Genomic DNA, 11,868 nt, shown 5'->3' with positions numbered 1-11,868 from the left:
AATCAGGGAAATGGCTTAGTGTATACCCATTACAATATGGTCTATGATTATCAGAGGACTGCTTTTTTATAATAAACATTTCAGAAACATACAAGTAGATGATTCATTAATTTATGATCATCTGGATTCCCACTAGTGCAGATGAACTTGGGATGTGTTAAGTATTTACATTAAAACCTGCAAAAATTTAGGAAAACACAGTAGAGAGACCAAAGTTATTTACAAAGGATCATTTATTAAACACTTTGTTTCTTTACAAAATACAAAGATTGTTGTTCTGCATGAATACATCATATATGAAAAAAATAATGTTTTTACTGAATTTTATTTGAAGACATTCAGAATTTTATTGTCCACCAACTTGAGGAATCCGTTTTGTTTTGCAACTTGTCTAACACCATCACCAATAAGGGGGAAACCTTTTTCTTGTAAATTAAATGATATCCATAACAGCTAACATTTTATAGAAATAAAATCAGACAATGTCTGTCATACAAAGATCTTTCTGCAAGGTAACTGATTTGCCTATGATCCTATTTTTTTTCAAGCTATAAGATAGGAAGAATTGAGGAGCTAGGTAACTTTTATAATAATGTATTAGCAGCAGTTGATAGAAAATGCAACATAAGATTTGTTTTGTCTGTGGTACAAGAATATGTCCTATCAGACTCTAATGAATTTTTTCTACTTGAACACAAGTAAGCATGTGCTGATTGTCTCTGGGATGACAAAGTGTATAAAAAGACAGGAAGCTGCTTCTGGTTGTCATCATTGAGTGCCTATTTTCATCAGCTAATATGAATGCATTGCTAAACGTAGTGAAGACAGGAAAATGACTTAAGGGTAATATATACAGAGTTAAAATACATTTTTTTTTATCCACTTAAGAGTGATTTCAGGCACTGTGGTTGTTCAGGATAAAAATGTTTCATGTTTTATTCTTGAAAGCAATTTAATTGTCAGTGCAAGCAAAAGCCAATACCTGCCTACTGTCATACACATCACCTCATGCATCTGGAATGTTCAAAGCAAGTTCATCTTCTGCATCTTCATTCTGGAGGCATGTTGAATGAAAATGTCTCATAGTTTGCTCTTGATAGCAATTCCATTTTCAGTGCAAGCAAAAGCAAACATACCTGCTCGCTGCCATACACACCACCCACACATCTGGAATATTCAAAGCGAGTTCACCTTCTCCATCTTCACCGGGGAAGCATCTTTAATACGTGGCACTTAGTGTTAAACCCTCTAGAAATCATGAGAAACTGACTCGAGATGCCTGCATGTAATAATATTAAAAAAATCACTGTCATAGTCATCTCTCTGTGTAAACGATGTTTGAGTAAGGCTTGCCGTCACAACACTTCTTTCCTGAGAATGGAGCTGGTCCTCACTGCGTGTATCATAAGTGTGCGTGCTCCGAGCTGTGGTCACTGTCGTGGCTGTCGTCATTGGCTAGAGAGTCCCCTGTCTGCTGGAGGGTGGCTGCACCAATGCCCGAGAGCTCGGAAGGGAGGAGGGTTCCTTTTTTCACATTCACCAGTTCCTTTTCTCGAGCCGCAGCTCCTTGCTGCCCCCCCTTTACTCTCTTCCACTTCATTCGCCTGTTCTGGAACCAGACTTTCACCTTGAACAAAGACAAGGAACAAACAAGCAAAAGAAAGAAAGAGAAAATTAAATGGGCATCTCCCCCTCCTTTTTTGTGGCCAATGAAAAAACAGTTCCTCAATGTCTTGCACAAAGACATGATGAAAGGAATGAATATGGAAAATACACCAACATTGAATTTAATCAGGTTTCATGTTAATTTTTAAACTCATAATAATAAAACTCAGGTCTCATAATAATTTTTAAACTTTCAGAAGGTCCATACGAAGTGCTACATGTCAATTTTATGACATACCATATAAAAAAAAATAGATGAGAAAGAACTATTGTTTTAGGTTGTTCACAGGTATCTGGCTTTACAAAGGGTTTCTGTGAATTAGAGCTAACATAGTTTAAAATGTATTTTTCAATTACAGTGGACACACAATTTTATATTAGTTTCAGGTGTACAACACAGTGACGACATATACCTCACGAAGCGATCACCACAATAATTCCAGTGCCATCTGGCACCATCCACAGTTATAACATTTGAATAATTCTCTTGGTGAAAAGCTTCCCTCTCTCCCGAGTTCTTCGACTTGACATCTAGCTGTCAGTTCCTGCAGCAACTGAACACAATGCTCAGGGACGACTGAGGAAGCGGGTCTGAAAGGGCACTGTGTGAGCTGGGACCTCGGCTGCTCCCTAGAGCTTTATTGAGTGCTGAACCTCAGAGTGAGTCCCTTCTTTTGAACTATTTTTTTTCTGCCTTTCGTACTTTCATTTTACTTTGTAAATATGTAATTCCAATCATTTCCTAAAAATAAGGTCAAAAATTTTTTTCACTGATATTTGTTAAATACTAACACGGATATGAGACATTATATAATTCACATCAGCTCTGTAGAGATGTTGTACACGAATTCATACACCGATGGGGTCTCTCTGCCTGGCCTGCAGAGATCAGGCAGAAACTGGCTCTCGGATATCCCCTGAGGGGTCCCAGATTGCAAGAGGGCAGTTCTCAGGTGACATACCCCAGAATCTGGCTCCCTACTCTCTGGTTCCGGGTGCATCACCTGAGAGCCACAGCTGCCAAGTCACCACATCTTGGCAGCTCCTGCATTGAGTGTCTGCCCCTGGTGGTCATTGTGCATCATAGCTATCGATCAGACAGTTGCAAGGTCACTTAGGCTTTTATATATACAGATGTATTTGCCAACATTAGGAGTTATCATTTTCCTAATACAATGTTATAAATGTTATCTAAGCATGTTATTCTGCATTTCCTAATTAGTAATGAAGTAAAGCATCTTTACAATACTTATGGCCCATTTGCATTTCCTCTTTTCTAAAATGCCTCTGCATATTTGGTCTGCATTGAATTCTTTTTAGTTTAACCCTTTGCACTCACTTGCTTTTTTCTCGAGCTGCTACTGATGCTAACCGGGTCGAGTCACACTCGACATCCGAGTGCAAAAGGTTAAATTTATTCTTTATGGATTTTTAAAGTATGTTCTAAATGCTAATTTAATGCTTTGTGGTTATATGGCTGATATTATAGTCTCTCTATTTATTGCATCTTTTTTTTCAGTCCTCTGAGTGTCCTTTGATGATCAGAAAATCTAAGATCTCATATATTCAAATTTATCAATTTTATGTTATGCAAATTACTTTCATGTCTTCATGAAGACCCATCTTTCTGCCGAGGACAGTAAGAAACTCTTCTATATCTTCTTCTAAGAGTTTTAAAGTTTGCATTTCCAATTGAAGTGTGTAATCCATAAAGTGTTTGTTTTCATAGTTATTGCAAGGAAAAGATCTAAATTTACTTTATTCTATATAGATGACAAGTTGTTACAGGACAATTTATTAAATAGCCCACCATTTTCCACTGATCACTGTTTGACTCTGTTCTAAATCAAGTTTCCATATATGCACAGCTTTTTGATGCACTCAATTTTCTTATCCCTGTGACAAAACCACAGTCTCAATTATTCTAATTTTATAATAAGTCTTTATATCTGGTCTAGATAGTTCTGTTTTATTCTACTCCAGGAATATTTCAAATATTCTCCATTTTCATTTCAGAAACAACCTTAGCATGGTGCTAAGGGAAAGCAAAAAGAAATATCAATTTCCAAACATGTTTTTATTTTAATATTCCTCATATCACAACACTCCATCGAAACTAGTAGTTTCCTCAGATGCCTGAACCAAAAATATTTAAACTAAGATTTAACTCTGGATTTACAGTGGTCTATTAGGCTATAATTGAAATCTTGTATCATGTACTGTATTACCCATACATATATTAATCCATTTGAAAATAAAATAATAAGGAAATGTGGGAAAAACCTGATGAATAAATCAAAATACAGTAAAAGAAGATTTATTAAAAACTAGCTAATAGGTGTGCATGTATTATTATTACCTAATAACCACACATACCTACTTATGACTATGCAACCAAATTAATAGATGCTATTTATGCATTATTTGTAATATAAACTTTCCAGATATTTTAAACACTATTCCTATTTTATAGATGAGGAAGTTGAGACTCAAAGGTTAAGTGATTTGCCTATGATTACACAAATAGGTACACATGGTGCCAAAATTTAAACCTGGCATTTGTTTGACTCTAGATTGTACTTTTATTTTTAATTATTTTTGTTCCTGTTATACTTCAAACTCCCATTTTTTAAGCATTCAAGGCAGAAAAGTAAAGCATATAAAATATGTGAACTCCATCCATATGATTACTATCATTCAGGTAATTCTCCTTCTCAATATAATTAGGTTTATAAATATGACACTATTTTCCTGTACTACAATTTAGGTAATTATACTACTCACTTTAATTACCTTTGCAAGCTTGACATTGCATGTTGCATTAGATCTTTTCCACATGAGTTGGGTTCCACTCCTGGCTTCACTTCTGAGTTTCTGCGTGAATTTGAGAAAATTACACTTCTCTCTGCCTCAATTTTCATATTTGTAATATTGGAATAATGAGTCTTTCAAGATTCTCCATAGGGATATTTTCTCCATGGACAATTCCAGATGGAAGAAACACATTATCATCATTGTCACCAAGAGCTGAAACATCCAGTCAAAATCATCTTGGCAGAAAATGAGAGGAATAGATTTCTTAAAATCTACTCTTATTTCCTTTTTCTGGGAAAGAGGGTTCAGTAATTCTATAATACCAGTATAAAACCTGTTCTGTGAAATTTTATATGAAAAAATGTAAGAATATGGCATTGATTTTAGAAATAGTATATGCCATTTTGTGTTGTTTTCTGTTACCATGTGAAATTTTGCCATTTCCACTTTTAAAACAGACAGATAAAAGACTTCATGGTTTTCAATATTAGTTATATATTCATACACCTATATGGGTAAATGAATACTACAGATGTATAAATATATATGTGAAAGCATTTGATAATTATATAATAATCCTAACATCTTTATGTACTATGTTCTTTAAAAATTAGATTACATATTTGATACTGAAACTCCATTAAATTAGCTATGGAACAAAAAGAAAGCAACAAATACATAATGGGTACATCTTATGAAAATGGAACAGAAGAGTGCAGAACTTCAAAAGTTAGTGTATCCAAATTTATTTTCAAACTAGAGGCCCAGTGCACGGTTTTGTGCACTGGTGGGGTCCTTCGACCTGGCCTGTGAGGATCCGGCCAAAACTGGCTCTCCGACATCTCCTGAGGGGTCCTGGATTGCAAGAGGGCTGTTTTTGGGTGATGCAACTTGGAACTGGTCTCCCTCCCCTCTGGTTCCCAGTGCATCACCTCAGCTACCAAGTCACCGAAGCTTGGCAGCTCCTGTGTTGAGTGTCTACCCCCTGGTGGTCAGTGCATGTTATAGCTACCAGTTGGAGTGTCTGCCCCCTGGTGATCATTGTGCATCATATCTACCAGTTGGATGGTCGAATGGTCGGATGGTTGCTTAGGCTTATATATATATATATATATTTATATATATATATATATATTATAAAATATTGGGATAAACTGAAATAAAGAGAAGAAGATTCTGAGGAAAGCATATGTTTTTCTACTTAGCATCAGTATTATAAATAAATCTACAAAAGCAATTACAGAAATTGCAAGTCAATATTGCTATTATAATAATAATAGTAACAGCACAGTTTTATAGTTTAATTTAGGATCATTTTATAATCCAGTTTAATTGGTTGGATTGTAAAAATAGTTTTTGTTTTGTCTTTAAGATAGAGAAAGTGTAGTCATTAAAATGCCTAATACCTCATTTTTAAAAATGTTATTTACTTTTATTAAAATTTATAAGTATATTTCATATAATACTCTGAATTTATAAACTGAGTAAAATTAATCTCACCTGTCCTTGGTGAATTGAAGTCCCTATATATTCATTCATACATACATTTAGTATTACTGAATGTCTAGTGACAGGTACTGTGATCAATGAAAGATGGGAGGGATTGGAGTGAGGAATATACAAATAAATAAGACAGATCCCCCCCTTGAAGGAATTCACAGTCGAGAGAGAGAGAGAGAGAGAGAGAGAGAGAAGTAAATAACAGTTTATTGGCTAAATATGAAGGATTTGACATAAGGATTAGCTTCATATTTTACGAAATATCCTTGAAATGTTTGCTGGTTTAGTTGGTGTCATTGCTAATCCCTTACTAAGAGATTTCCCCTATGGTCCATGAGATGGCATTGAACACTACCCTGAGGCTCAACATCCCACACTGCTGTGCTGCCACACAGCTAATATATCACATAATTTCTTTCCTTTGGGAATCTCATGCTGTTGTTACTGGCATCCTGTGTGCCTTCTGAATGTTTGTCCTAGTAACCCAGGGTAATACCCCAGGTTTTAGAAATTCAATCTTCAAATATTAAATTGCATACAATTAAAACAAATCTGTCTCTCTTAAAACAAGATATATAAATTTTGTGAACTTTTATTATTTTATTTGAGCTTAAAGCTAATTTTATCTTCTAGTCTGCAATTTCTCTGGAAAATGCTGAAGAAATGAGGGGTTTTTTTTAACTCTTTTTTTTTTATTGTTTAAAGTATTACAAATAGTAGTACAGATGTCTCCTTTTTTTTCCAATTGACCTTCCCCCAGCCTCCCTTACCCCTCAGCACATGCCCTCACCCCCCTCCCAGTGTCTTGCATCCATTGGTTATATTTTCTTTTTTGCAAGCTTTGATCTATGGCAAGATTCCATATTAAGTGTGTTTGTGGCATAGAAAAATAATAACCCACATAAAAATAAATCCTTTATCTCCAGAATCTGAGTAATGAAACATAATATTATTTCTAAAATCAGTGCAATATGAACCAAATCTCATAGGCCTTTAATATCTCTGCATGCAGATAATATTTTTCAATAAACTCTCATTAAAAAGTAACAAAAGTATTTAATAGCCTGCTCTATTAGTAGTGAATATTTATAGTGTTGTTATAGAATTCACTTTTCAGAACATAGGCTTATTATAAAGAAGTCTCACTTTTTATCCTTTCATTGACAAAGTATTTAATATTTTTATTTTCTGGGTGATCAAACTACTCTAAGTAAATAGAAAAATATTAATTCACATCTTGACTCCAAAGAAAGCAGCGAAGTAATTGATTTGTTTGAATGATGTATTTCAGAATCTAGAAAGCATAGTTTTACCTTTAATAAAAGTGTTGTATATCAGAATCCTTGTTGCCATTGGCTAAACATTTATTTTATCTCTATGTAATTTATTTACTCATTCACATTACAACATTTTGCTATAAGGGCTCACAATATATCACAGGAGAACACAAATGAAATATGTATCCATTGTCATATAATTATATAAGATGACCAGAAGTAAATTTGTCAATAGTAAATTGAATCTATATAACTCCATAATCCCTATTTATATGATATCATAAATGCATACCTTTTGAAGAAATAATCATAACACCAAACATATGAATGAAAACTAAACTCCAGTTTGTATCTGGGAACTTGAAATATTGTAGACAATCTCTAACAGATACTTACACAGATCTTTAACATGTGAAAACATGCAAAGAGTAATTGTATTAATACCATTTTCAGATTTAATCACATCTCCTGTGACTAAATTTGCTCATGGCAGTTGATTGGTGAACCCAATGTAAATAGTCCCTACAAAGACTTACCCAAGTAATACAGTGGCAAAGTCGATAGATGAACTGAAGAAATGGAACCAGGAATATTCTATAACAGTGATTTTCAACTGGTGTGGCACAGCACACTGGTGTGCCACAAGAATTTTTAAAACATGCAATACCTGACTATTGTCAAATCTATATATATATAAAAGGCTATTATGCAAACTGTCCCCTCAGGTGTTCAACCAGGAGACTGGGAGTTCAACCGCTCGCTATGACATGCACTGACCACCAGGGGGTGGTGTGGAATGAAGGAAGTGCCCCAGCTGGCAGCCAGGAGGCTCTGATTGGCCCTGATCGCTGGCCAGGCCTAGGGAACCTACCCATGCACGAATTTCGTGCACTGAGCCTCTAGTATAAAATAATAACAGCCAACACAACAATAGTCATCTGGTGTGAATGAATATAAATTATATCTATTTTTTGTCAGATTGGCAAAGATATATTTTTTGGTGTGCAGCAGAGTTTTATTAATTAATTTATGTGTGCCATGAAGTGAAAAAGGTAGAAAATTGCTGCTCTATAAGGTAGTTATAAAATGGGGGCGGGGGGGGGGGAGGGGGGAAGAAAGCTTATTTACTCTTCCTGCCTGAATAGATTTGTATCTGATTAAGACAAGGCCTCCTCAGCTGTTTCCGAAGGTTCCTGGGAGCCTTTAAAGCAAATTTCAATCAAGTTTCTAAAATAAGGAGTATTTTCTATTTGTGTATATATATACATATATACACAAATATATATGTATAGATAGAGATATATCTGTATATCTATCTATTCATCTAGCTAACAAGATTAAAACACACACAGGTTATATAATCTTAAGGCTGTTTCAATAAGGGTAGGAAATTATTTTCCTGAGATTTTGTTTCATACTGGATATTTACAATTTTAAATGGTTAGAGATCAATTGTTTATTTCTCAGTCTTCTACTTTATACAGATAATATTTCTTAAAATTAATTAATTATGTGATTGATTCATTGATATGCTCTTTATAGACCTTGCTTTATTATTGATCTTCTTAAATTATTTTTCTTACTACACAGCCTTTGTTTTGTAAAACCCAAGGCAGTGCTGAATCTGGCTTTTAGGGCTCAACACACACTATCAATATACATTTCCTTTTAAAAACCATTGCTACTTGGGAAATCTCTCTTTCACTTCAAACTAAGACTCCATCCCTTATCCCACTCTCAATTCCTTCACACTGTGCTACCCACATTTTCCAGTTGGAATCAAATCATGTTTAGTCTTTCAAAATGATTTAAATAAAGTAAGTATCTTACTATTACTCTAGGTGACTGTTAGATACTAATTCAAAAAAATGAGAAAATATTTTAAAATCACTGGCTACACAAATAGTCTTAAATTACCTTGAATGGACAATATGTCAGGTCATGGAGACATAATTGATTAGCTAAATAACTAAAAGTACTCACATAAATTTACAGAAGTAAACCTGCAAAGGAGAGGGATTGTGTAAAACGCTGAGCAAAAGACAAAACTACTGTTTATTTGGCACATGAAAAATTCTCCTTCACAGTCATCCAAAAAATGGATGCCTATTTTGAAAATACCTGGCATTGAGCCACTTAATGATTTATGAGTAACAAACAAAACATAATCCCTCTCATTTCCACTAATGGAATATGATCCAATGAGGTGGGATTTTCCATTTCTTTTGGCAGAGGTATCATGAATCCAGTCTGTCTATTCTGTAACCTCAGTTTACGAATCGGCAACATTGCACCTTCACTTAGCCTGTGAAATGACTGTGAAATGGAAGGATCTCCCATTCTTTCTATATTTGGCAGCCTTGACTCTATAAAAATGTCAGTTTTGTCACTCCTTTTACAGTTTCATACAACTGCCGTCTCCCTTCTCCCCGCTGTGAGATATTAAAAATTTGGCGGGAGCTTTATCCAAGTGTATCTGGATGGATGAAAAAGCCAGAATAAGCTTGTCAAACTTAAAAATACGTTGGGACAGGAGGTCTTTACACTGACTGGCTCTTCAAAATATTCCAAGTGGCTCTGCCAACTGGAGATTATTAGCTGTTGATTGAGAAGTGGATGAGAAGATGTTGTAAACTGAAAGCTGTAAATTAGAAGCTGAAAGATTACTGGAGTGGTAACTATTCTGCGAAACAACATTATACAATTGAAAATATCTGATGTCCTGCCCTGGCAACCAAACCAATCTCCAATCTCTCTCTCTCTCTCTCTCTCTCTCTCTCTCTCTCTCTCTCTCTCTCTCTCTCTCTCTCTCTTTCTCTCTCTCTCTCCCCCTCTCCCTCTCTCTCTCTCTCTCGCTCTCTTCCTCTAAATCAATAAACATGTACTCGGGTGAGGAAAAATAATTGAAACTCAGCCTTGTTTTCGTGTCTCCGTTTTTCTTTAACATAAAATACGATAATTTTCTTTAGCAGCTATGTGCTAGCACAGCTAACATGGAATTACTTGGCAGGATGAGCCTCTTTTCCTTTCTTTTTGGTTAGATGGAGTTTCAAGGAATCACAGGCTTCCCTGAACTGTAAAGGCATCACATTATGAAAGACACAGACACAAGAATCTCACTTAGCTGGGAGTGATATTTAACAATTCAACGTATCTTTTTTCCTAAATTAAAATATAATCATTATTGTAAATCTCTCAAACAACATGTATGTGGTACATAATAAAATGTGAGGCAGGTACATTGCCTGGTAATATAAGCAAGATAAAGGAATCTACAAATAACATTTCAGCTATACCTAGACAGGTTGTATAGGCAAATAGGTAAGATTTTAGATCAAAGTATGTATAAAGGGTACTTCTGAATATAAAGTAAGTTTTCATTTAGGAGAAAGTTATTTCTATAACATGATTTTGCTAACGATTGAAGTTATTTAATATTTGTTATTTTTATTTATATATATATATATAAATAAATAAAAATAACAAATATTAAAAATTCATATATATATATGAATTCTATCTCTGTATTTACATCTTGAAAGACTTTAAAAATCAAAAAAAAATATTTTTGGACACTGAAAATTCTGTTAAAGTTAAGGAAAATATTTTACAATATGGCATTAGATAAAATCTTTGGAATATACATGTAAATTACTTCACTAAATCTCATGTTATTTTAATGTATGGAAAAGATAGGGCTTGCAGAATAGAAATTTTTTAAAAAATGTGCATATCTATAATTAGAATACTTTACATGTGGACATCCCATAAAAAGAAAGTTACTTAAGAATTTATAGGGTAAAGAAAGATTACATAGTTAAGTTTGTATGGCATTATTGAAAAATCAAAGTGATGAGATAGATATATCACAATTAAAAGAAGATGATTTTACTTTACAACTCCATGTTTATAACTTTAAAAGCCTGACCTTGAGGGGAAAAAAAAAAAAAAAACACTTGGAAATACCTCAATGGAAAGAGAGCCCTGGCATCTGGGCGGAATATGTTTTCAGACCCTTAAAGGGGCCCAAAATTTAGCAAAATTGATGACTGACAGCATGCAACATTTTTCTAATAAATTTAGCATAGTAAAATTCAGCCCAGAAAACAAACAAAGCTTTATTTTCTCATTTTAGGATACTGCAGGTGCACAAAAGTATAGAATTATACTGAAGATTTAGCATCACCGGGAATCTTCTCCCATACAAGCCATACTTGTGACATCTAACACTCATCACAGTTGTTAATATTTGTTTAATTTTCCTCTTTTTGTGAGTTCTAGCAGAAACTTGTCCAGCTTATTTTAACAATAAGAATCTGGCTCAACAAACACTCGTGTTACAAAATAATTAATTCACTATGTCTTGCATAGCAAAGATGTTTCCCCTCTGATGATAGTTGTGTTACATAGTTTATGTTAAAAATATTTCATATCCATTATGACATACAAACCTGAGTAGAAGAAAGAGAAAATAGTTTTAATTTCCATTTTGTGCTTTAGAGAGATTTTTTCCGTGCATAAGAATATACAATTCCAATTGGTAAATCTAGTATTTTTGTTCAGATTTTTCTCATAACAATTCAATTTTCTGTGTAACAAATAGCAGCCCTCT

General features: G+C 34.2%; 1 protein-coding gene across 1 annotated transcript in view; it reads right to left on the bottom strand.

Annotated features, from left to right (window-relative positions):
• Positions 1-221: 221 nt before the first annotated feature.
• MEOX2 (mesenchyme homeobox 2) overlaps positions 222-11,868 on the bottom strand; it is a 61,102-nt gene continuing 49,455 nt past the window's right edge. The window contains exon 3 of the mRNA XM_008148513.3: positions 222-1,627. Coding sequence (XP_008146735.1) covers positions 1,403-1,627 — 225 coding nt within the window. The 3' untranslated portion in view covers positions 222-1,402. The remainder of the gene's footprint in view (positions 1,628-11,868) is intronic.

The sequence above is a fragment of the Eptesicus fuscus genome, chromosome 14 (assembly GCF_027574615.1).
Source record: "Eptesicus fuscus isolate TK198812 chromosome 14, DD_ASM_mEF_20220401, whole genome shotgun sequence".
Lineage (NCBI taxonomy): Eukaryota > Metazoa > Chordata > Mammalia > Chiroptera > Vespertilionidae > Eptesicus > Eptesicus fuscus.
Note: the sequence above shows the minus strand (reverse complement) of the source record. Positions and strands in the feature narration are given on the sequence as shown.